This window comes from Sceloporus occidentalis, unplaced genomic scaffold, assembly GCF_023333645.1.
Source record: "Sceloporus occidentalis isolate IW3139 unplaced genomic scaffold, rSceOcc1.0.p SCAF_5, whole genome shotgun sequence".
NCBI lineage: Eukaryota > Metazoa > Chordata > Lepidosauria > Squamata > Phrynosomatidae > Sceloporus > Sceloporus occidentalis.
The window spans coordinates 44,018,987-44,045,575 of NW_028316985.1; the positions used below are offsets into that span (position 1 = coordinate 44,018,987).

A 26,589-nucleotide genomic window follows, 5' to 3' on the forward strand; every position below is an offset into this window, starting at 1 on the left:
GTTATTTCTAATGTCAGATTTTTGTCAGTTGATCCTATTGTATAGAGACTGAAGCACCACATTTATTATTCCTCTCCCCCTCTTTTAACGTATTGTATAAGATTGCTCTAAAGACCATACTTGTATATCAGTATGACAGATTTCTTTTGAACTCCTATTTATTATGGGCAAAAAAGAGACTTGCATGTGGCACTCATTCACTCTGGCATCATTTCACCATCCGACAGGAGTGGCTGAACAAGCCAGGGACTCTCCATTTTTGGTTTGTTTATAGTGTGACTTCCAGACTGGGAGCTCTGGCATGTTCCACTTCTAACAAGCCAGAATCATAAGCCAGAGATGCAGTTTTGGATATCATGCTATACAAATAATGGATAGAGATCTTTGGTTTGTTTAGTTGCTCCCTCTGTCAGGAAGGGTCAAGTGAGGATGAATGAACAACATGAACCAGTAGATTGGCTCATTTACAATAGCCAAAATTCTAAAGCATTCAAAAGAAATGTGCGTATAGTGATCTCTGAAAACAGCCAATGTGCTTTCCTTAGAATTGTTGTATTGTCTTAATATGAACCTATACAGTCAGCATAACAAGAATAACTGTTTTTCTTTTAAGGTGCTCTTGCTGTTGTCATAGAGGTGGCCAACCACGCCAATGACATTATGAAACAGGGTGTGAGTAGGATCTTAATTGTGGACTCATAATATGGTTTAAAATCTATAAATTTAGCATTACTATGTTTATTAAAATTTTAGAAATATTTATACATAAAGAGGGAGAGCAATACAGAGAGACTGAGAGACAGGCAAAAGTCTTGTAAAAACTAGTTTTGCAAGTGATATAGTATCACTGGATGTGCTTCTGAAAAAAATGTATGGAATTAAGCTTATTGTTTCAAACCCTAATATGTAAATTTGCAGATTGTAGCAACTCTTATTTTATTACTTCAAGCAAGTATCTGTCCCCAGAAGATAGGCTCCAGTTGTAAATACTAGTACACAGAATGTGTATTCCTGCAGCCAGTTCAATTAACAATCTGACTTTCTCATGTTTGGGTAGGATTTTATCTGTGCAATATTACCCATGCTTCTTTGTTTACAGTGACTTTATACTTTTACCCTCTAGGATAACTTTCAGAAGCTTATGCAAATACAGTACAGTTTAAATGGTCATCATGAGATTGTGCAGCCAGGAAGGGTAAGTTAGCTAATGGATTATAAGAGGTTACAAGAAAATCTTAGGCCGAAGGCCACTTTTTGTGATTATCTAATATGCCAGGATAATTTAAATGAAAGGGAAGATCTGGGTTCTTGGTCTCAGCACCCTCATCTGACTAACTGTACAAATAGCTTTTTTGCAGTAAAGAATGAGATTGACATGGTAGGAGAGGTAACAAAGCAAAGCCTGTTGCCACAACACAACCCTGTTACCACTACGTCTATTACAATTATGTTCTGGTGAATCCAGGAGGTCTGCTCTCACCAGAAATGGGTTGCATGCAACCTCCACCCATTTCCCCACACTCCTTATTGCCACCTAGAAAGATTTATTTAACAGATAGAGAAAAACAAGGTGAACAACACTCAAAGAAGCACAATTAGTATATAAAGCAAGGCACATAGCCTTGTTTTGTCTGAAAACTGAAATTTGAAATCAGAAATGAATTTTTGCCACTTCTTGTTTTTAGATTTCTCAAATTTTTGGTGATAAATGTCTGTATGTGGCCCACAGAAGAGTCTGTGGCAGAGGAGTTGCCCACTTTGGTTTAAACAGACCCACTCTAGGGAATACCATGTCCCCCTCCTTCTGTTGTAGCTAGTTTTGCTAAACTTCAAAGTGTGCAATTTAGTTCATCCTTTCCTTTTCTTCTTCCCTGTACGGTAGTGTGTGAAATTAGTGGACTTCTTCTCTTCTCTTTCCTTAACAACAGCACTACCATGACTATACAGTCTTATTTAAGAGCTAATAGTAGATACATCTCGCCTGGCAATTTTCACTTATTTGTTAGAGTTCTCTGCTTCCCTGCCTCCATGGACCCACTGCATTTTTAGGCTTCTGATTAAGACTTAAAATCTTTAAATAACTTCCTATCTTGTTAAAGGAGTTCATGCCCTTAGCCACTGACCTGATATATGCTTGAATATTTAGGTTTTCCTAAAAGAAGGCACATTGATGAAACTGTCCAGAAAAGTTATGCAACCCCGAATGTTCTTTTTGGTAAGTTGCCATGAACATTTTTTCATTCCTAACATTACAGTGATTTCATAATGGTTCAGCCACAATTATATAATATAATTTGGCATCTGACAACTTCATAGCCTACGTGGAGAGGGGATCCTAAGGCTGAAAACAAATATGCCCTGCATGGTACATTGGTCTGTTCCTCTCTGTGACTTCCACTATCCTCTTCTATGCAGATACATGTTATCTGTATGTTACATACAAAGCAATTTCAGTGTGGCGTAGTAGTTTGAGTGTTGGACAAGGACACTGGGAGACCATGGTTTGAATTTCTACTCAGCCATGGAAACCCACTGGGTGACTTTGAGCAAGTCACTCTCTCTCAGCCTTGGAGGAAGGCAAAGGCAACCCCCCTATGAAAAAATATTGCCAGGAAAACCTGTGATAGGGTCACCTTAGGGTTGCTCTCAGTTGGAAATAACTGGAAGGTACCAACAACAAAATTTCAATTATCTTTTCAAAAATTTGTATTGCAGTTTAATGATGCTCTCCTGTATACAACTCCTGTACAGTCTGGAATGTATAAACTCAACAACATGCTATCACTGGCTGGAATGAAAGTAAGTGAATTAACTTTCCGCCATTATCATACCTTGTAATACGTAGCTTGACCTGTACAGAAATCCCTTCCAACAAATGTTTTTGTGTGTGGAATCTTTTCTGCTGTAGTCTTTGCTATAGAATAGTTTTTAGCTTACTGTTCAATGAGTCCATATTTAATTAATTTAACTTCTTATCCTTTTTAGTCTCAGAAGTAGATAATCTGCTGTACAATTTGCTTTACTGTTTACATTTTTATCCTAAGTTTCCACAAGGAGCCTGGGTCACTATATGTGATCCTTCCTTTAATTCTCATAGCAACCCTGTGAGTAGACTGGGTGACTTCAGGTACTCCCAGTAAGTTGTGTCTCAGTGGAGATTTGACCTTTCATGTTTCTGTCCTCAGTTCAATACTCTAAACAACATGGTCACACTTATAGATTTGTTACTGTACAACGTGTCTAAGAGAAATTTTAAAAAGACAAGTCCTTGTTCTGAAGATCTTGAAAACATAGTGAGATGAACAAGTGCAACTTCAGTGCTGTGTACTTCAGCTTTGAAGCACATAAATATGTGCACTTTTAGTTCCATATAGTTCAATTTTGCTAGTACTGTATTATAAAGATGTTCTGAAACAGTGTTCCCGGATTAAAATGGCTGAAGCTGTTTACAGACAAAATTTACATTAAATATAATATTTGACCTCTTAGATTTTTTCTTAGAAGGTGAATCTTTTAAATATGTTATTATTGTTTTCTATATTGTTTTGTTTGATTTCTGGAAGGTACTGCGCTGGTCTATTTTGCTTTATATTTTCCCTTGCCAAGCCTTTTGTGATAACTAGTTGATGAAACATTTTTCCTTTTGGACTAAGCCATTAATTCTGCTTCCTTTTCAGGTCAGAAAACCAACCCATGAAGCTTACCAGAATGAACTTAACATTGAAAGTGTAGAGCGATCCTTTATTCTGTCAGCATGGTAAATTCATGGCATAAAATTATATTTACTTGAGAAAAACATAATTATGCTCCCTCCCTGCCCCCATGTTAACACATAATGTGGTGGTGGTAAGTCTTCAAGTTGTTTCTGACTTATGGTAACCCTAAAGCAAAGCTATAAAGCTTGTGGAAAAAATGTTGCTTTCTTCTGTTGTGTGTGACTGTATTGCTAAACTTATAGGCATTTATTTTTCCAATCATGCACTCCAGTTCTGCTACAGAAAGAGATGAATGGTTAGAAGCTATCTCAAGAGCAATTGAAGACTATACAAAGAAAAGGATTACCTTTAACCCTAGCAAAAGTCTGGAAGAGGTAAGTTCTGTTTTTCTTTAGAATGGATATAAAGAGGGAGAGGGAGGAGGATTAGCTATCTTGCCTGTCCAGCCCACCAATTCTGCACACTGGGCCCTGCATAATCCTGTTCTTTCAAGAGTTATATATTTTGCATTCCTATATGGTAGAAGGTTAGATTAGATATCCCTTGGAGTTCCTTCAAACTCTAGGATTCTATGATTCGATCATTTTCTATGGGGTGGATGGATAGCTCTATGTTTGCCTTCTGTGGACAGTACAGTGGGACTTCAGTATCCACTGGGGGGGGGGGTCCATTCCAGACTTCCCCCCCCCCTTCAAGATAGCAAAATCTACGGGTGCTCAAGCTCGTGTTTTCCCCAATGGTGGTGCATGCACATGGCTGCGCCGCTATTAGGGACAATTGGAATTCAGGTGAAGTCCTGTTGTCCCTAATGGCGGCATGATCGCATGCATACACCACCACTGGGGACAATAGGGACTATCCCTAATGGCAGCACGGTCATGTGCATGCACTGCCATTGGGGACAAGGCAGGCTTGCCATCTGCAGATACTCAAACCTGTGGATGGCAAGTCTGCAGATACTGAGGTCCCACTGTAACTCTGTAGCTGTTATATTACAGGAGAATAGTGTTTTAGTAGAGTATTAGGATAAACCTTTTGACATTAATATCTTTGCCAATGTAGATAGTTCCCAGAGGGTTGGGCTCTCCCTTGAGAGCTTCAGCTCTAGCTTTGGATTTCTTGCACTGATTAGAAGATCGGTTTAGATGGTCTACAACTAACCTTTGGCTCTATGATTCTATGATGTACTGTATATAGTAAAGTAACTTCAGCAAATCCTTCTAGACTAGAGCATGCTGTTCTTTATGTGATTTAATCATGAATACATGTAAGAGGGCCTTCTGCATCCGGGTAGGAACCTCTTTCCCATTCCATACCTAGCTAACTATCACATCCTGACTTTTCCTTACATGGTGGTCTTCCTCAGTGTTATCCTCACATCAACCTTATGAGGTAGGATTGGCTGAGAGAGATTGGCTAATTTATCCAGGGTCATCCAGTGGGCTTTGCAGGTGAGTGGGAATTTGCAGTCTAGAATCAAAACTATAGTTGATGAAAAAGAGTTGCTGATGTTCTTGATAAATGAACAGTTGTAATATAAAGTCTTAAATATCCAGTAATTTTTTTAAAAAACCAAACAAACTGTAAGCATTTGAGATTTCCCCAAGTTAATCATCCTTCTCTCTCTTTTTTAGGCAGACCAAGAGAAAGAACAAGAAGATAGTCCAATAGGGTCAAAAGCTCCAATCTGGATCCCTGATACAAGAGCTACCATGTGTATGATCTGTACTAGTGAGTTCACACTGACCTGGAGAAGACACCACTGCAGAGCATGTGGGAAGGTTGGAAACATTTCAGAGCTATACTGTACCTCCATCACAGATAATATTCAATGTAGCCTATTAACTAAGCACTAACATTTTGCGAAGACTGTATTGCAGTACAGTGGTATTCACTCTGTAACTTACAGTGTACCAAATTACTCCAGACCTTGGAATAAATATCTGTGGTTTATGGTAGAGGTCACTGCAGGCAGAAGAGGAAATGAAGGAGGGACAGGGGGAAGGGAAGACATCTGCTTAGTAGCTTGTCTGAGTTTCAGCTCCTCAAAACTAAAATCACCCTAAGTCTTAACATTAAAATACAATTCAACAAATTGCCATATTAAAACAATCAAATTAAAAATAATGTTTAAAAGATTAAACCTCTTCCTCAGCAGCCAGTCAATTGCTAAAAGTTGTGCCACTACTTTAGAATTGGCCACAGTTTGTCTCATTGTCCAAACCTTAAATTCTGTGCAACTCAAGCCCTTCCTTGAAACCATGTGAGAGGGAAGAGTAAATGAACTAGTTGTGGGGAGGGGCATTTATTTGTATGGTTTGCCCTTATGTCCTGGACAGGCCAATGTATATTTCTGGTCTTGGCTTGTTTCAACAAATTGTGATTTAAATGATTGTATTGAATATTGCTGTTAACCGCCCTGATGTTTCAAAGGGCGGTATATAAATAAATAAAGTTATTTATTTATTTATTTATTTATTTATTAAAAGTGTTGGAAAACTCTGGTTTAATTTGAACAATGAAGATGATACCTCAGACCTTCTCTCCACAGGGATGACAGAGAAGATAATGTTCCTATGGTTTAGTTTAGTATTACAGCTAAACTAAATAATAGGCTGTATTTCTTGATAAGAACCGAAGTAAAAAGATAAACCTTGTGGCTGTTTCCTTCATCCCTGAACTCCCAAGCATCTAATTTCCAGGATGTTTGCTTATCCAATTCCAGAACATGGGTCCAGGTTATTTGAAGGACTGCATCTCCTTGTATGGGCCCATTAGAATACAGTTAGCATAAGCTGAAAACCTTGCATAGTGCGCCCGCGTATGATGTGGGCACACTGTATCTATGAGATGAATACAATTTTTGAAGTATTTATATAAATTTATTATGAATAGATCAGAAGAAATAAACAGTTCTTGTATAAAATTTCTTTGATTATATTGAAGCATGCAGATGAATGATCTTAAAGTACTGACCTGAAAGAGATGTGTATACATGTGTGTGTATCCCTTACATGTTTCTTTTTTCAGGTAATCTGCCAAGCTTGTTCCTCAAATAAGCATGGGTTAGACTATATGAAAAATCATCCTGCAAGAGTATGTGACCATTGCTTTAAAGAGTTACAAAAACAGGGTAAAGAATTCTTTTTTTTTTTTTTAATCTAACTTTGCTTTTAGTTTTTGTTACTTTTATTTTCTGTTCAGATTTCTTTTCAGGCACTATAATCCCTGCAACAGAGCTTTCTTTATTTCATTGTGGCTTGAGGCCACAGTTATTTGAGGATTAAATGGAACAGAATTAAATTTGCAAAAGAAAAATGTTCTGTGTGATACACATTTTGTAGAGTTCTCCTGAGGTGAAAATATATATTGCTGATTAAACATCTTTCCTTGTTTTGCTCTTTTGAAAGTATTTTTCATAAGTACATTATTTTAGATTAACAACAGCTTGTCCCATTGTCGTCTTCCCCACTTTTTAAAACTATCTACAGCATTTTGCATCATTCAGGCCCAATCTTGGCAATCAGTATGGGAAACAAAGAAACTTCAAACCAGAAATTATGAACTGGAAGATTTTTGCTAGCTATAGTTGAACAGAGTTTAGGGTTTGAACAGTGAGACACACCGTGGTCAACTGAAAATAGTTAATATGGGTGACAATGTTTATAAAAATCTATATGCACTTGAGATCGATTTTTCAGGAGATCTGAAACTTGTTTTCACCATTTATTTATTTATTTATTGGATTTATATCCTGCATTTTTTCTCCAAAATGGGACTCAGCTATATTCTCAAATAAAAAGTAAGCAAGGTGATAAGATTCCAGAGCACTAAAAACTTCAGTTTGATTACTATTAAATTTATCAATAGTACAAGAGAAACTAAAAGCACTTTTCATGTCACTTATGAAAATACTGTCAGAGGTGAATGGGTGGTGTGCCTTTAACATTTGCAATCAATAATTGAAAAAAGCAGGAAGTCGAGATTTTGATTTGTTTGTAGCACAAAACAAGTGAATTTTTTTCCATTTCAGATCATCTTTGCACATCTCCTAAAAATGCCTCTCCAGTAAACCACAAATCTCCTTCTAGTGCCTTGTCCACAGTGTTGCATAGTATCCCTTCTGGAAGAAAGCAGAAAAAGATTCCAGCTGCTCTCAAGGAAGTATGTATAACATATTTTTAACATTAAAGTTATCTGTATTTACTTGCAAAAGATTTATTGTTTATCTTTAGTAAACTACTTTGCTGGGGAAGGGAGATTTGAATGGAACGAATATGCTGTTTTGGCTTTTTTAATAACAATTTTATAGTTGGGCTGGCAGCATTTGTGTATGGATAACCAGGGACTGCTGACTTATTACTTACTTCTCTAGTTACAGGCCATGCCACTAGCATTTGTCTTTCCCTCTCTCTCATTATAGCCCTTTAAATTATGTTGCCCTATGCAACATATAACCTATTTTTCTCCTTGGTCCAATAATTTAACACGTGGGAAGCATGGCAGTTTAAACTCTTATTTATCCCTTGAGGTGAATTGAAACATTCACTCTTAATGAGACAAAGTTCTCTGGAGTCTTTTGTGCCTAGAACTGGCTCTCTGAGGACCTAGAATAATATAGAAGGCTGTAGTAGAGAAAAAGAAATACCACTATAAAGCTGTGCATGATTCTGCAGACACATTTTCATGCAGTGTGTAACTTTGAAATGGTTGGAACTCAACCATTTTATTAAATGGCTAGAACTCAACTATCAGAGCAAATACAGTCCTGGATATTCATTGCTCCTTTGAGGTGTTCTGTTGCAATTCAGTTGATTATTTTTGATGTTCAGTTTATTGAGGCTTTATATTAATGGGTTTTGCACAATTTGATTAAAACATTCCTAGAATTTTAGAATGATTTCTGTGCCTGATTGCTGAAAAAATTGCAGATGTCCTGAGGAATTTCCAAACACAAATTATGTGTCTAACTTAAATGTGTTTATATTCCAGTTGTTTTGGATGAATCCTCTCTTAGCACCCCTGTAGTTCTGGGTTTTTTAATTTTTTTATGTACTATATGTTGAATGTGTCTAGGGAAGCATGTTGCAGAACATTGTTGTGGGAAGAGTTCAGTGTATGATGTAGCTCAGCTCTCTCTGCTCAGTGCCAATTATTTTTTCACGCCAGAATCAGTACTTTCTAGCAGAATGATAGATTACACTGTATTTATTATTTTGCAAACCTTTTAGTTTTAATAAGCTCCATATTTATGTCCTACTGAAAATAGTATCTTATTTATTCAGCAACAGGCTATCACACTGAACCCTATCTGCAATTCAGTTAGAGTTGTTAAAAATGAAAATCTGTTCTCTGGTTTATGTTGATGATCAGTGAATGGGGATGATGGGAGTCATTTTCCAATACTGTGGTGGCACCAGTGTAGGAAAGTCTATTTTGCAGCCTTAGCCTGTATGAATACCATTACATTGAGAGAAGGGTGTATTATATTTAATAATTTTTATATTATATGCAGTGGCATAATAAAATGGTGTGTGTGTATTGTGTGCCTTCACGTTGTTTCCAGTTTATGGCAACCTTAAGACAAAATTATCATGTGGTTTTCTTGGCATAATTTATTCAGAGGAGGTTTGCCATTGCCTTTTCCCAAGGCTGAGAGTGTCCAAGGTCACCCATGGCTGAACTGAAAATAGAACCCTAGTCTCCAGAGTTATAGTTCAACTGTGGAGGTTTAGGAAGATTGAAACAGAGTTTATGCCTAATAAAATAAAATAGCTTTGAATTATTTTTTGATTTATTTAATAAATCTGCCCATCATTTGAGTTATGAATAGCATATCTTTATCCTACTATTCCAAATACAGTACTTTTTTTCTTTTTAGTACCAGGAAGTATGTACTCTTGCTAAAATAAACACAACTTCTGTTTCTCCAACAATATTGTCCCTCATTTTCTGAGACAGCGCAGAAAGAACCATCCACAAATGGGTTACCTCCTACCACTGCCCAGGGAAGATGAGAGATCATATATTTTAAGAAAGTATTTCCTGTTGGATCTCTGACTCTTTCTCAGTCTTTTCACCTTGCGTTATCTAGGAAAAGTTGTGTACTCTGCTCCTCTGTCTTTCTCTTGGTGGCTACTTTTCTCCTCCCTCCCTCATGTCCCTTCTTTCATGTTGCTTACTTTTCTTGGGGTGGAGATGGAGAGGGGAAAGTTAAAAGCAAATCTAAAATCAGCACATTTGCTTGGAGTCCCTCAGTCCCCAAACATGTTGGAATAGTGAGAGATGATCAACGCTCTTGTGCTCTTATCCAACTACCATGGGAGTTGTAAAGATGCACACTCACAAGCAACACCCACTGTAACAACCGCCTCCACCAGAACTGCCTCTGTAGATGGGATGGTTGATTTAACAGAAGGGAATGTTAACCTTTTAGAAGCTGAGCTTAGTTTTGCCTCTGACCTCAAGGAGGCTGAGGCTGCTAACTCATTTCAAGACCCCAATTAGCAGAGTTTGAATGTATTTCAGCCCCCGCTAGTGCTCACAAAGAATCAGAGAAGGCTATGGAGATAGAGGAGGATGCTGTCTTAAATTCCCCAGTTGCCTCTCCTCTGTTTAGATTACTCCTGAAGGACTCCAAGACAGAGTCATCCAGATAGATACAAAACCCAAGCAGCCGTTTCAGAAATTATCCCACTCGTAATGCATTGACCATTTGGGAAGCTGAGTAGACACCAGCCAATTTGAACAAAGAAACCAAATGCTTCCAATGCCTTTTCCAGTTCCTGTGCCACTGCCTATGCCATGTTTTATTAGGACTCATGACTGCAGTGACTTTCCACCATGGTTACTGATGAGCTTTAGAGATAGAGCCAACAGTCCCCTTCCTGGAGCTAAATGACCTAGAATTCTCTCCCCCATCCTCTCCACCTCCATTATTGTCCCTGCTTCTCCAGTCCCTCCAAGAAATAGGGCTAGCATTAACAACTATACAGTCAAATACAGAAATAAATCTAGTTTATTCCTCAGATGACAAGTTAGCCTTCTCACCCGACATAGGGGCTTCTGTTCTAACCACTCACCACTCCAAAAGTGGGGCAGTTATGTTTCCTAAACCAAAAGCCTCCTTGTGGATTGCACCTTTTTTTATCTGATTTCAGTGAACTGGTAAGATCAAAATGGAACATGCCCACACAAAGTAGAAAGGGAATTCATATAGTTAAAAAGCTGTATATACTTTCTTCAGAGGCTATAAATCTTCTCAAACCCACTCTTATAGATGGTCTAATTTCAGCACTTTTAACAAATAGTCCTGTTCCATCTTGTGATTTCTACAAGGTACTAAAAGCCCTCTCAAGCCCCATGTTTGAACTATTAAAGACAGTCCCACACTGAATTCTGTCCATAAAAGTATTCTTCCTCATGGCAAAAACCTCAGGCAGGAGGGTTTCAGAGGTAGCAGTTCCATGGACCCCTCTCATTGTAAATTTGATACACACTCCATCTCTGTTTAGCTTGATCCTGGCTTTCTACCTAAAGTAAATTCTCCATTTCAGAACTCACAGCCCATCATCTTACCATCCTTCTGCCTTCATCCAACCCACCTTCTAGAAAAGCAGTACAGTAAACTGGATGCTAGGCTCTGAAACTGTAAAAAGAGCACCAAGGTCTTTAGGAAACTGGAAGCACTCTTTGTCTCCCCCCCCCTTTTTTTTTTTAGCCCACCTTCCTAGGGAAGGTCTTTCTCTCTACTCTTGTTAGGTCAAAATGTATAAATTTCTGGATTCTGAATCTCTTGATCTTCCCAAACCATAAAATATGATAGCACACACTACCAGCTCACCAGCTGTGTCAGTAGCTTTCTTAACTAATGCTCTTCTGAAGGAAATCTGCAGAGCAGCAACTTTGGTCATTTCTTTCACTTTCACAAAACACTATAGGCTAATCAAATTTGCCTCAGCTAGGGCTTCCTTTATCAGGAGGGTGCTCTGGTAGGTTCTATTAGATTAACTAATTTTCTTCCCACATTCTGTTTACACTGGGGTAATTCTCATTCATGGATGGCTCCTTCTCCACTAGCTGGGAATGGCACACTGAAGGTCCAGTATAGCCAAGGAGAAGGAGGTACCCAGCCCCACCCTAAGGTGGCAATACCATTTTCCTTTCTCTATGGATCTTCCTTTTCTATTTTTCCATTTTCTTGGATTGGGAACTGAACAGAGGAGGAGCCAGGGATCCAACAGGGAATACTTTCTTAAAACATGTGATTGCTTGCCTTGCCTGAGCAGTGACAGGAGTTAACCCATTGACTGGATGGCTCCTTCTCCTTGCCCAGAATGAAAGTTCATGGTAAATTCTCTGATGTGCCATTTAACAAATCCACATTCTGAATAGTAAAATCTAGATGTTTTCAACTGGATCACCATGTCAAATAGGAATATTATGAGATAACAAGGGAGGTTGCTGGCAATGAATGCAAACAGTCTAACACTTACCTGGAAATAAGCTCAACTGAAATCAGTGGAGCTTACTTCTGTTTCTAATGAGAAGTATATGATTCATATGGTTATGAATTCATCATATTCATTATGAATATGAAGCATATGATTCAGTTATTCTTACTCATTTTAAGACAGCCAGTGTGGTGTAGTGGTTTGAGTTGTGGACCAAGACCAGGACTTCAGGAGACCAGGGTTTCAATCCCTGCTGTGCCATGGAAACCCAGGTGACCTTGGAAATGATGGCAGAAGATAATGATTAGACTAATAAGAGGGAGATAAAGAAACCAACCAACCAACCAACCAATGCCTTTATTACAGTTAACAAACCATAAGGCAAAATGACGACAACACAGCTACAAAAAGCAGAAACATGGAGAGAAAGAAACATGGATAGAGCTTTGCTCCTTTTGGCCATGAATAACTCTAACTCTTGGAGACGATACAACAGTTAGAGTGCAATTCATTCATGCACAAGTGTGCAGAACATTATTTGAAAGAGCAGACAGCATTAAAAAAATTATAATAGATGTCTAGCTAGGAGTCTGGGTGTCTGGCTGCATCCCCTCATGTTTAAAAGACTTGCCCAAGATATCAGATAATAAAAGATACAATATGAAGATAATAAAATATATTGAGGAATAACTGGCATCCAGCAGTCCTACAGTATCATATTTATTTTAATTGTAGGTATCAGCAAGTACAGAAGATTCTTCAATGAGTGGCTATTTATATAGATCAAAGGCTAGCAAAAAGCCATGGAAACACCTGTGGTTTGTGATAAAAAATAAAGTTCTGTACACATATGCTGCTAGTGAGGTAAGAAATAATAACTCAGATGCCAAACTAATGGAGAAGATTTTGTAGTTAAGCTGGTGAAATGTTGGGGTGGGGCCAAAGGCAGGAATCAAATTTTGATTTATATAAAGTGGCTTTAAGCAAATAGTTGCTGAGTCTCCCCCCCCCCATCCAATATGATGAACAGTGGCTACACTATGACAAAACATGAGGCCAGATTTCTAGAAAATTCCTCCATGTTGGCTTCTCCCATCAAACCTGGAATCTGCCAGGAGAAAAAGCTTAGTGTCACAACCAAACTGGGACTCTTGGGCCTAAAACCTATTGTTAGACCTCCAGCTAGAGTGGACCTATTGAATCTATGTGATTTACTTACCTGTCTAGCCACCATTCAACAGTTGATTCAATAGATTTCCTCTACTTAGGTCTAACTGATCAGATTTAGACTTTAGTTGTTGCTCAGTTTACAAGTAAGAGTCTGAAGCCAGAATTTGGAAGTAGATTCTGATTCCTGGTTTTGGAGTAACAAGCTACAAGTCCTAATTTGGATACAGCACTAAATTTAATCTTCCTGCTAAGCTTTTGATAGAGGGAGCCAAGAAGAAGGAATCTGGAACCTAGCAGTTGTATCACATCACTTGTGAATATAAGCCAGAATTCTTTATATCAGCTTACTCTTGTGAGAACTCTGAATAGAGACAATGTGTACTAAATAACCAGCAAAATAAATGAATAAAAGAGATTTCCTCTGCTGGTGGAAGTGATCCTTGAGATCCATTCCAAAGAATTTGCTTTGAGGTTGCATGAAATGTTTTGGAAATTTTTTTGTACACAACTGAAACCACAGCTAGCTTTATAGACTGTTGCAGTTTTAGAAATATCATGTCTGATTTTGGATTCTTTTGTAAAATTAGGATGTAGCTGCTTTGGAGAGCCAGCCTTTATTGGGATTTACAGTTGCTGAAGTCAAAGATGAACACTTAGATTCTAAAGTTTTCCATCTGATGCACAAAAATACTTTGTTTTACATATTCAGAGCAGAAGACCCCCAGTCAACACAAAAGTAAGTTACCATTCTTTGATTAAATCTTGCATGTTCAGTAAGCGATTTGTGATCCTATACAAGCAGTTTTAGATTGTATACATTATTTGCATAACTGTACTCGTACAGACATGATTTGGCCAGGCCATATTAAAGCAGGTTAGTATAAATCCCAGGAAAATCTATGGCCTACTAGATATTGTTGACCTGCAACTTCTATCAATGTAGCAAGAGTGGTCAAAACTGAGAGCTGCTGCAGTCCAACACCTGGAAGCTCACAAATTGCACATGAAGGTTTAGCACAAGGTCCCACAAACCCATTTTGCAGAGAGTGCACACAGTAGAAAGAGAGAACCATATTTCCTCATGTCTACAGGGATAATATCAGTTCAGCTACTTATGGTTTTGTGCAGTGTCAAGTAAACTTTGTCTAGGATCCAGTCATGTGCTTCTGGATCTCACAACTTCTCCCATAATCTGCAATCCCCCTTTCCTCCTGCAGTGCACCCTAAAAACTTGTTCTAGAAGGCTATAAAACCCTTTATGAGTATTTAGCATGACAGAGAGCTGTAGTGGGTGAGAAAGAAAGATGTAATTCTGATGGCATTGGATCTTGGCCATTGTTTTCAAATACACAGATGTTTCCCTTTTTAAACTGAAGATTTTGAAAGCCATTTAAGAACAGCCCACAATGTAGTTTTGATAAAATTGAACTATTTCTAGCTAATGACAATCAGAATTGAGTAATGGAATATCTTAATTAAAGTATTCAACTGAAAATAATTTTGTTTGGTCACAAGAAATAATATTTCTTCTTTTCCAACAGGTGGATAGAAGCTTTTCAAGAAGCCACAATATTGTAATTTGGGTGGTGGTGTCATTTTGCGTAAAGAAAAAAAAAGGTGACACAAGTACATACTACAGGAGATTCACTGAATTTTGTAAACATTGACCGAAACAATCCTACATCAGCTAGGAGACTTTGCCTCTTTTGTTTAGGCACAGTAATTTTTAAAGAAATGTGTATACTTGTCTTTTTGTCATACAAAAAGTGTTATTTATTAAACTCTGCCACTGTTTTACTTAATGGTCAAAATGATTTCTGAAATTCACATTGAATTCCAATGTGCTCTTTGACTTTGGATTTTTATTTTTTATTTTGTTGATCAGAAAACCCTGTTTGTTGCAGGATTGCACTGCTAGTGTCAAATCTACTGTTGAACTTTCCTTTTGGTAGGAAGGACATATTCATTATTTTTGTAAAAAAAATATGATAAATGGACATAAATGTTGTACACTTTGTTGTAAATCAAGGTGAATTTATAATTTACCTGGATCTTTTATAGATATATTTACAAGCACTAGTAAACTCTTAAAATCTGCATATCATACCTTTTAATTTTATCAATTTGGTAGGGACAGTTCCAATTAATCCTCTGTCATCCCACTTTTTCAGCTGCTTTGAAAACATCCCAGTTTCTCTTCTCATACTTTTCTCCTTTGTCTTCAGCTTATTAATTGGTGCAAACGAAGTTTAAAATTCATACACTTCAATTGTCCCAATATGGCAGGGACAATCCCAAGTAATCTTTTGCTGTTCCACTTTAAGTTTAAAGTGCACAAGTAGTTTGTATTGAATTAACTCAGCAGAGGGATCGGAGAAGGCATAATCTCACCTTTCCCAATAGATTCAAGCAAAAACAAACTGCTGTATCCTCTCTTAGCATGCATTCTTCCTCATTAATAATGTTTGCCATTTTGACCACACTCTGATGTTGCTTGGCCAGATGTATACCAGTTTCCATTTGTGAGCTGTTAGACAATATGAAAAGTGCAAGAATAGTTTGCATCCACTTAACTCAGCAGGGGGAGAGGCATGGAGGAATCTTGCCTTTCTTGTAAATTCAGGCAAATGCAAACTGCCTCTTCCTCATTAATAACTGTTGCCATCTTGATTATACTCTATATTGCTTGGCCACATGTGACCTGGTTTTCATCATCAGGTATGGCTGATGAACACTTAAACTTTAAGTTTTCATTTACTTCACTACAGAAAGCATTTTATGTATGTTCTCAACTTCTCTGATTTGTTTTATGATGGCCATGATTAATGGATTCTTTTTGAAATGAAATGGAATACATTATCTTAAATGGTCATTAAATTTCATCCTTGGCATTCTAGAATCACAAGATGTTTAAACGAAGAATCACAGTTGCTACTCACAACCAAAGTAGATCCATTTAATCTATAGGATATATAGATTAATATTGACTTACTTGTTCAGCAGTTGTAGAGAAATCTTGTAGCACCTTTGAGACTAACTGAAAGGAAGAAGTTGACAGCATGAGCTTTCATAGACTTCAGTCTACTAATACATCTGAGGAAGTAGACTGAAGTCTACGAAAGCTCATGTTGCCAACTTCTTTCTTTCAGTTAGTCTCAAAGGTGCTACAAGGTCTCTCTACATACTGATTCTATAGACTAACACGGCTATATCTTTTTATTTAGCAGATGATTCATGGGATCAACTTGAGTTGAGACTAGCAATTAAATTTAGGATACAGCATTGTGTGAGATGGTGAAATATTTAAGGAAAGATGAAAGGATATTCTTTCTGTTCCTCTGGTGACATTATAGCATACTTTATAGCAAATCATAAATACCAAACTTTTTACATGAATATGCAATATACTTTTTAAAAATAGTGAACTAGATCACTTATACAGGCAAAGCTTATTTTCACCATGAATTGTCAGTTATATACAGTAGGTCCCCCTTATCCATGGATTTTTTATCCATGGATTTAAGCATCTGTGGCTTGAAAATATTTTTTAAAAAGTCTAAGAGCAAACCATTGTTTTTCACTATCTATGCAGTCAAAGGCTTTGCTGTAGTCAATAAAGCACATGCACATTTTCTTTTGGAATGCTCTGGTGCGCTCCATTATCTAACATATGTTTGCAATGTGATCCCTAGTGGTCTTCCTTTCCTGAATCCAGCTTGCACCTCTGGGATTTCACACTCCATATACAGTAGGCGTCTTTGCTGTAGAATCTTGAACATGACTTTGCTTGCATGGAAAATTAGTGCAATGATTCTGTCACTACTGCAGTCTTTTGTGCCTCTTTTATGGATGGGAATATATATATAATCCATGGGAGTAGCTATATACTTAAAGATATCTTAATAGAGGCACTATTCTGTATTAGTACTAAATGTGGCCCTCCAAATTTTGTTGGAGTGTAAATCTCTGTTAACCTTGCTAGCATAGCAAAGGCTGAGAGAAAAGGGGAATTATACTTCAGCAACACCTGAAGGCCTACATGTTCCCTATCCCTACTGGATATGTCCTGATAAAAAAAAAATACAAATGTTGCCACAGGGACTGTTGTAGAATACATTTCTCCCTGAACTCCAAAGTAATAAAAATATTCATGAATGGTTTAAGACTGAAAGTAAAATTTCAGTAACATTTTGGAAATCAAACATTTTGCCTGAAAGGTACCCAGTACTCATGAGCTTTAAAAAATCTCCAGTAAAAACAAAAGGGTAAATAACATTCCATAAAACCTGCACTTAGGATAATGTGGTGTCTCACTAGCCTCTTTTGGGTAGTAGTTTTGAGTTTCTCTAGTATGCAAAACCATAATAATTTCCTTTGAAAGCAAGTCTCTTATGACTACCCACCATTGAAAAAGACAAACCTATCAGTAACCCTTCTTGGATCAGGACAAAACTAATGTTTTTTTTAAAAGAGACTATATGGATTAATAAAATAAAATAATAATCCTGAGCAAGTTCAGCTTGAATAGATTGTACAGATCTAGCTCAGATTTCAGACACTTTTTCAAGACACATGGTACCAAGGAAAGTGACAAGAAGAACGTTATTATTTATTCAAGTACTATTAAGGAGCTGACTTGATCATCTAATATATGCAACTGAACAAATGAAATGTTAAGCAGTGGCTTGATAGATAATTTCCATTAATCCCACTTTCTTCCATAATGAGCATTCACTGCTTAAAAGGCAAGAAGCAGAGTTCTTAGCTGGTTGTTTAGATGCAAATCCTCAGACTGAATACATATACGTATGACAAGTTCCAGATGGAGATGACACTTAAAGCTAGTTAATGCAAATATTTTAAAATAGCTTATAGAACATCACATTACAATTGTGTCAGAAATTCTCAACTCCTAATTTAAACCTTCAGAGTATCTGAAAAGAAACATATGAAGAGTAATATTATTAACATGATGAAAAAATAGCAAACAAAATGGGTCTTGCAATTCAGGACCCCCTTTGGCTTATGAAGGTATGTTTGACCTTTTCACGGCCCCATAAAAATGAATTTATTGAGCCACTTTGAAATATTTCAGAAGTGGTTTGATAAGTGGAGGACACATGAACTAGAAAAATACTTTTGTACAAGGATGCAAAGAGATCTTGTAGCACCTTTGAGAGAAAGAAAGACATTAGCAGCATAGACATTTGTAGGCTTAAGTGTACTTGTACAAGGATGTCTCTAAATGACCCTCTCAGTTGTGATATATATAATTAATATTGTCATCATTCAAAAACATGAGTCATGTTGGTTTAGACCAAAGATCTGTCTTGACTAGCTTTCTATTCACACTATAGCCATCCATTTGCCAGTAGGTTTCTCACAAGCAAGATAGGAGTACAATAGTACTCTTCTCCTTGCATTTCCCAATGTTTGATATACAAGTTTAGTTTAGCTTTGCGGAAAATGATAATATAGTTTTAGCAGTTTCCTTGGTCAATTAAGGCAGTTTATAATGGGACAAGTAATCTCGTTTCCAGTTTGTCTTATGTTAAATGTCTGCTGCAAGCAGTATATTGTAAAATACTATTCAATCATTAATTGCATGATTATAAATTTAATGATTGAATGTATCTGTGTTTTATTATGACCAGGCCACAGTGGCCTTCAGAAGTCTCAGTGCCACAGAACATAAGAAAAATCTTCCTCCTCTATAAGGCTGAGTAATAGCAGATTGACATCAAAATAACAAAACAGCATAGTTATAAGACAGAAAGAATATTTTGACCATTGTTAGAGATTTATCTTCTATGCATTTTATGGACTTTTCCATGTAGTTAAGAAAATTACTGTGTTCTATCCCCTACTATTGAAGGAACAACAACAACAACAACAAAAACCCCAAACACCCTTGGGTCCTACCATCAGGTAGCAGGATGAATAGCCTGTAAATCAGTTTGTGTGCGTTTTAAAACTAAATGTGCTAGAAATTATGACTGTGCATCTTGCAGCTTCTGCTATTGCACTGTATTCACATCCTGTTGGTTAATCCCAACAAGAGTAGACTCACTGACTCAACTCTTACATGATGAGTCAAGCAGGTAAATCCCATTGATTCATTTGGTCTATTGTAATCAGAGATAACAACAGGATTTAGACCAGGTCCATCACAGTTCACTGTTCTCCTTAGCAACCACTCACTAGTGTATTTCATATCAACAATCAAAGAAGACCAAAACCTGTTGGGCCAGGGGGCACGAAACCCTCTTGTACCCTTCATTCCAATTCACAACAAGCATGGCAGATGGCCATGCTGGCTGGAAGAATGTAGAAGTTGCATTCTTTAAAAAAAACAAACTCATTTTCAAAGCTCTGCCCTTTCTCTGTTTTTTCTTTAACAGTTTCTGCTGTTTACTATAGCAGACTCTGTACCAACCTCCTCTTTCCTGGGAAATCACATTGTTTCCTTTCATGAAATCATTGGTGCCCAAACCTGTTCTGTACTTTGAAGGTATAAGGGTACATGTAGTGGAGAGGGTGCAGATTAGGCCAGGAACCTCCTATCAGCTCGGATACCCTTTCTTAGTTTTTGTTCAAACTTAGAAATGGAACAGCCTTAAAGAAAAGGATGGTGAACAGCTGGCCGTGGGTTTTTTTATACAGAATACATTGCCAAGGCTGTTAGTTTTCTTTGAGTGTGACCAAGCTATTGCATAATATGGATACATAATGCAGGTTTATCACCTTGCCCTTCGAAGGCTGTGATACCCAAGCTGAGAATAAATGAGTAAGTATTGGTGGTTTTATTTATTTATTTTCATCCTGCTTTTCTCCCTAAAAGGCACCCAAAGTGGCTCATGATATAAACACATTAAAACAACATTTTTTCAAAACAATTAAAATAGTAAAAAGTTAAAAAAATATTAAACATACAAAATTTAAAACACAAAGGTTAAAAAATATAAATAAATAAATTTATTTATTTATAAAGAAATAAAAGTATTCAGAAGTGCATCTGATTAGAAAGCTGAGCTAGATAGACACAATTAATTTGTACTCTTCTGGGTGATGCAGGATGGGACCTGAAAGCTAAAAACCCTACACATCTTGTTAATTATTTTCTCATCTACTGCTGCCTAACACATTTTACATAAGATGAACTAGTCTGCCGACACATCTATTTGGGAAATGTCATCACAGGAGCTAACCACATTATCCACAATATTAGAGGTACTTTTACTTGCTCATTTTTTAATGTGATATATGCCATCAACTGTCAACAGTGCCCTTCAGAACTCTACATTGGGTAAACAGGCCAGTCCCTGCACTAGAAGATAAATGGACATAAATCAGATATTAGGAATAGGAATGCACAAAAACCAGTTGCGGAACATTTCAGTCTTCCTGGGCATTCCATCTCAGACCACAGAACAGTCCTTGAACAACAACTACAAAGAAAGACTGGAAAGAAGAAAACAGTAGAACTGGAATACAGTCAGCCCTTCTTATACACTGATTCAAGCATCCATGGTTTGAAAATGTTCAAAAAAGTATAAATTTCATATATCAAACTTTGATTTTCCATTTTTTGATAAGGAACACCATTTTGCTATGTCATTATATTTAATGGGACTTGAGCATACGTGGATTTTGTTATCCATGGGGGATCTTGGAGCCAAACGCCAACATATAACAAGGGTCCACTGACAGTTTCGTGGCACACTACACATATAACACTCAGTCTCATAAGGGCTCTCTTGACCAGTTTATCACATCTCCTTTCTGGCTCCCAGCCAGCATCATATGATATTCTACTAACTCTCTCCACCAATCATACTCATCTTGGCTTTAGGCAACATCTTTTCTCCTTCCTTTGTCCCCTAATGACCATAGTTAAAACTGAACTTGTTGCCTCATCTCCATATCCAGGTTTGCATTTCTCTTGCTATTCACACATGCAACCATCTCATTCATAGCTATAAAGGTCTGTTCTCAGATACTTCACTCCAGATGCCAATTGAAGTGGCTTCTAGTGCACCCTTCCTCTTGTCTGCACACTGCACACTTGCCCACCTCTGGTGGCAGTGATTCAAGCAGCACCAAGTGCTGGATCTAGCCACTTTTTCACATGCTCCAGAGTAACACTAAATCATGAGCACGGAGTAGGGTGGGGGTTAAAAGGTGGTTGGATCCAAGCACCTGTTTAGAGCACTGAACAGGGAAGAAATTATTCGGGAGTGGAGGGAGTTGAAGCAGATATGCATGTTGTAGTGGTTTGAGCATTGAACTATGATTCTGGAGACCAGGGTTTGACTCCCGGCTCAGCCATATAAACCCACTGATGACTTTGGGCAAGTCACATTCTCGGTCTCAGAGGATGGCAATGGCAAACTCCCCCTGAAGAAGCTTTCCAAGAAAACCCCATGATAGGTTTGCCCTAGGGTTGCCATAAGTAGGAAAAGACTTGAAGGCACGTAGCAACAACAACAATTACTTGATTTTTTTTGCTTTTACTTTTTTGTTGGTTTCTGTCTGTTTTCCTTGAACATATTTAGAAGAAGAGAGGTGTAAATGTGACTAAAAATGGTTGTAAATATATGCGTAGAAATGTAAAGTGAACATAAATAGATAGGTATAAATAAGATACACTTAGTAATAAAGCAAGATAAAAGACTGATGAATGGACAGCCTAAGGAAGAAATGAGTGGGGTATGATTGCTAGGTTTTATGTAAACAAGCAAGGTTACATGTGTTAGTATGTGTGTTAGAATAAATGTAAACTGTATACTAAGAACTTTAAAAAAATATTTTAATGTATAAGCTGACATAAATAGATTAAAACAACAATTGCCTAAGCAAAGTGCTGACAATGACTCTCATCAGGGGCATCTAGTGGCATCTCACTTTCTTTGTTTTCAACCACAAACAACAACAACGCAGGAGGGAGTAGTAGCACTTACTAGGAAATAAATATTTGCAATATATGCGATTTTTCTTGGTCAACATTTATAGCAAGGGGAGGGGAACACATGTGGCTGTCCAGATCCTGCACCACAACTCCTGCCATGTCTGACGTATAGAGGAAGTGAGGTATCTTTATGCTTGGAGCATGAATTACTTGGTGAATTATCTTGTTATATGAACAAAAGTCAAATGTGCACTAATGTGTTATTTCTAACCCGGAGCAATGGATGCAAGCTCCAGGAAAAGAGATTCCACCTCAACATTAGGAGAAACTTCCTGACAGGGCTGTTCAACGGTGGAACACACTCCTTCCTCGGAGTTTAGTGGGGTCTCCCTCCTTGGAGGTCTTCAAACGGAGGCTGGATGACCATCTGTCAATGGGGATGCTTTGATTGAGATTCCCTGCATGGCAGAATGGGGTTGGACTGGATGGCCCTTGCGGTCTCTTCCAACTCTATCATTCTATGATTCTATGACTGTAAAGCGTCCATTTCCAAACTGTATGTATTGGGAAACACCTAATTCCCAGCCACCCACAGCCAACCAACCATCTGGAGGATGCCCTTTTGGAGGAGGCTGCCCATCTAGCATGTCCCTTTGACCAAATGACTTTCAGCCCAGGCCTTGAGAACATCTGCAGTATTTGTCTTCCTTAAGCAACAGAAGAGTCAGAATGGCGTTGTGGTATGAGCATTGCACTGTGATTGTGGAAGGCAATGCCAAACCCCCACTGAAGAAACCTGCCAAGAAAACCCCATGATAGGTTCGCCTTACGGCGGCCATGAGTTGGAAAAGACTTGGACACAACAACAAGGTCACTGAAACCCAGTGGGTGACCTGAGTAGTCACACTCTCTCAGGCTCAGAGGATGGCAAGGACACATACACACACACACATATATATATTCCCCCCCAGCTGAGGAAACCTGCCAAGAAAACCCCATGATAGATTTGTCTTAGGGTGGCCATAAGTTGGGAAAGACTTGAACCCACACAAGAGCCTTCCCCTCTCACGCATGCGCAGAAAGCGCATTTAACCTCCCTCCCTCTCCTTCAGGTAGGCGATCCAAAAGCCTGACTGTTACACCTCCCTCCGCCCAGCAACCCTCGTCGCTATGACAACGCAGGCTCTTCTCCCTCTCTTCCTTCCCTCCCTCCTCTCCCCGGTGGCAACAGTGACACTCGCTCCGCCTCTTGTAAGGGTCCGCTTTACGCATGCGCAGTGGCGCTGATGGTGGCGGCTGCTGTGGCGACGGCGATAGAACGTTCTCGCGCGCCGGACCGAACGGAGGCCGGGGTCACGAACTTTGACCTCCCGGAATAAAAAACCCTTGAGGTAAGAGGCGGCCGCGTGAGGCCTTCATCCACACTGGGGAAATAAATCGGTTTGGCAGCGCTCTTCTGGTCCAAGGCTATGGAATTCTGGGAGTTGGAGTTTGGGCCCCACAACAAACTCCAACTCCCAGAATTCCATAGCAAAGAGCCAGACAAAGAGCCAAAGCGCTACCAAACCAGGTTATTTCCCCAGTGTGGATGCAGCCCCTCATTTGGGCAGCCATTTTGTATCCGCCTTCTCCACTCTGACAGCGGCCTCTCTCTCTCTCTCTCTCTCTCTCTCTGTCTGGCAGCTATTCCTTAACTAAATAAATGAAATCTAATACAATATTCCAGGATGCTGCTGGGATGAGAGGGCTGCTAATACTACTACTACTACTACTCCTACTCCCTCCTGCGTTGTTGTTGTTGTTGTTGTGTTGTTTGTGGTCGAAACAAACAAACACACAACGCTGCTGGAGTGGTTACATTGGAAATGTAAATAAAGAGAAACAGGCATGTTTATTTTTATTAATCATCATCTTTTGATAGGCTTGGAAACAGGCAAACCGAATGGGACACTGAAATGTTTTGGAAGGAGATCTCCACCAATGTGTTTAAAAGACTATTAAAACATTGAAATGTCACTGATATTAAAAATGTTTTCAGAAGAAGATCCGCCAACGTGTTAAAAGAACATTAAAACATTAAAAATATGACTGATGTTAAAATGTTTTGGGAGGAGGTCCGTGAACATGTTAAAGGAATATTAAACATCACTGATATTAAAGTGTTTTAGAATGAGATCTGTGAACATGTTTAAAGAATATTAAAATATCACGGATATTAAAATATTTCGGAAGGAGATCTGCGAATGCGTTAAAAGAATATTAAAACGTTAAAATATCACTGGTGTTAAAATATTTCGGAAGGAGGTGCAGCAATATGTTAAAAGAATATTAAAACATCAATGATATTTAAATATTTTGGAAGGAGTTGCACAAACGTCTTAAGAATATTAAAACATTGAAATATCACTGAAGTTAAAATATTTTGGGTTTGTGTGTGTGTGTATATATATAACACACACACACACACACACACACACACACCTTCTGTTACAACTTATCTAAATATCTTTACTATCCCACCTCTCTGCTCCCTTCCCTGGAGCCATTTCCACCCTTAGATTCCATCCAGAGTCTCAATTCCTCTCACGGAGGCAATCTTCCGTCTTCTTTTCTCAATACTTTCTCAATAAATTCTTTCCAAATTCCATCAAATTCACTTCTTTCCCATAATGCCTTTTTTTTTACTTTCAATCTGCATGTCACTTTTATCATTAATCACTAATTTCCATACCTCTTTATACCACTCCTCCAACTGTACAGTTATTTTTGTTTTCCAGCATCTTGCTATAATTAATCTCGCTGCTGTAAACAAATTTGTTATGAAATCTTCTTCCTTTCCCCCCATTTCTCTGAGTTATATAACGATATTCCTAATACTTTCTGTTTCTATTATCACTTTTCCCCAAAGTTTTTGTACATATTTACATTTCCACCACATGTGCATATATGACCCCATGACTTTATGGTCAGCTTCTGGAAGAGTAGGGCTGGAGAACCTAGAGATTCCTAAAGAGAACATATTAATCAGAACTGCAAATAATCATGTCTGCAAAAGTCAAAGCAGCAAATGTGGAGGGCCAACTGTATTATATTGTTATATTATTATTATTATTTAATAATAATAATAATAAGTAGGAATTAATAGTGTGTTGTGTGCCTTCAAGTCATTTCCAGCCTATGGTCACCCTAAGGGCATGAGAACCTATCATAGGGATTTCTTGACAAGATTTGTTAAAAGGGAACTTGCCATCGGACTTTATCACACGTGAGGAATTTCTCTTCGTTTCGAATGAAAAGAAAGTGGGGCCAGAACGCATTTACGTGAATTCGCTAGTTCAGCGAATTTACGTGAATGCGAATTGCGTTCGGATTGGCTTCCCATTGCCCGAAAATAGCTTGCCATTGCCTGAAATTGCGTGTGGTAGTTATCACACAATAACGTGAAACCCTATGATTGCGCTCGGACTGACTTCCCATTGCCCAAATTTGCGTGTGGTAGTCTATCATGCAATAACGTTAAACCCCATGATTGCGCTGAGATTGCCGTTGGATTATACTTCCAATTTCCCTTGTCTGATAACGTCCAGAGCCTTTCCCTAAGTCTGAGAGAGTGTGATTTTTCCAAAGCTGACCAGTGGGTTTCATGGCTGAGCTGGAAATCCAACAACCATGGTCTCCAGAGTCACAGTCCGACACTCCAACCACTATACCATACTGGCTCTTTAGAAATTGGTATTAGTAAGTAGAAATTAAAAATAGTAATAGAAATTATAGAATAATAATAATATATTTTATTTCTTTCCCACCTCTACTCAAAGCTTGAAGTGAGGTACAACATGTGAAATATAAAACACAATTAAAAACACATAAGCCTCCAGTTAAAATACAGTTAATAATAATGATATAATAATAATAATAATAATAATAATAATAATAATAATAAATGTTTAACCTGATCAGCAATGATTTAATGGTTCAGGCTGAGTTGGTTTGCAGCCCTTCTAAACTGAGAAAATATACTTGAAAGTTAAAATATCTTCTCTGAAGATGCCCACCACAGATGCTGGCAAAATGTCAGGAAGAAACTCTTCTAGAACATGGCCATATAGCCCGAAAAACCCATAAAAAGCTATACTTGAAAGTGTTTACTAAGCCCCCAGAAAACTCATATGACCTGTTCAGCTACTTGAGCATTATCATGAGCATTGGTGGTTCTGCTCATACTTTCCCCTAAAGCTCAAAGTAATCATTGTGTTTGATTTCTAAAACCATTGTTCTTCAACATCATCTTGTGATTTAAGCATGATAGCAGACCCTACTTTGACCTTTTCAATACATAGCA

General features: G+C 38.0%; 2 protein-coding genes across 9 annotated transcripts in view; both read left to right on the top strand.

Annotated features, from left to right (window-relative positions):
- LOC149312094 (FYVE, RhoGEF and PH domain-containing protein 6-like) overlaps nt 1-15,483 on the top strand; it is a 75,557-nt gene extending 60,074 nt beyond the window's left edge. The window contains exons 10-21 of one of the 2 annotated variants that reach the window (XM_089523943.1): nt 614-672; nt 1,124-1,195; nt 2,147-2,215; nt 2,716-2,799; nt 3,678-3,757; nt 3,988-4,090; nt 5,351-5,497; nt 6,747-6,849; nt 7,750-7,880; nt 12,905-13,033; nt 13,927-14,075; nt 14,881-15,482. In XM_089523943.1, coding sequence (XP_089380069.1) covers nt 614-672; nt 1,124-1,195; nt 2,147-2,215; nt 2,716-2,799; nt 3,678-3,757; nt 3,988-4,090; nt 5,351-5,497; nt 6,747-6,849; nt 7,750-7,880; nt 12,905-13,033; nt 13,927-14,075; nt 14,881-14,917 — 1,163 coding nt within the window. In that variant the 3' untranslated portion in view covers nt 14,918-15,482. Of the gene's footprint in view, nt 1-613; nt 673-1,123; nt 1,196-2,146; nt 2,216-2,715; nt 2,800-3,677; nt 3,758-3,987; nt 4,091-5,350; nt 5,498-6,746; nt 6,850-7,749; nt 7,881-12,904; nt 13,034-13,926; nt 14,076-14,880 lie in introns of both variants that reach the window. The other variant, XM_089523944.1, reaches the window with a different exon arrangement.
- Nucleotides 15,484-23,536: 8,053 nt separating this feature from the next.
- Nucleotides 23,537-26,589, top strand: part of LOC149312095 (nuclear receptor subfamily 2 group C member 1-like) — a 33,107-nt gene continuing 30,054 nt past the window's right edge. For all 7 annotated transcript variants that reach the window (XM_089523945.1, XM_089523947.1, XM_089523948.1 and 4 more), the window contains exon 1: nt 23,537-23,638. The gene's annotated coding sequence lies outside the window, so the exon portion shown is untranslated. The remainder of the gene's footprint in view (nt 23,639-26,589) is intronic.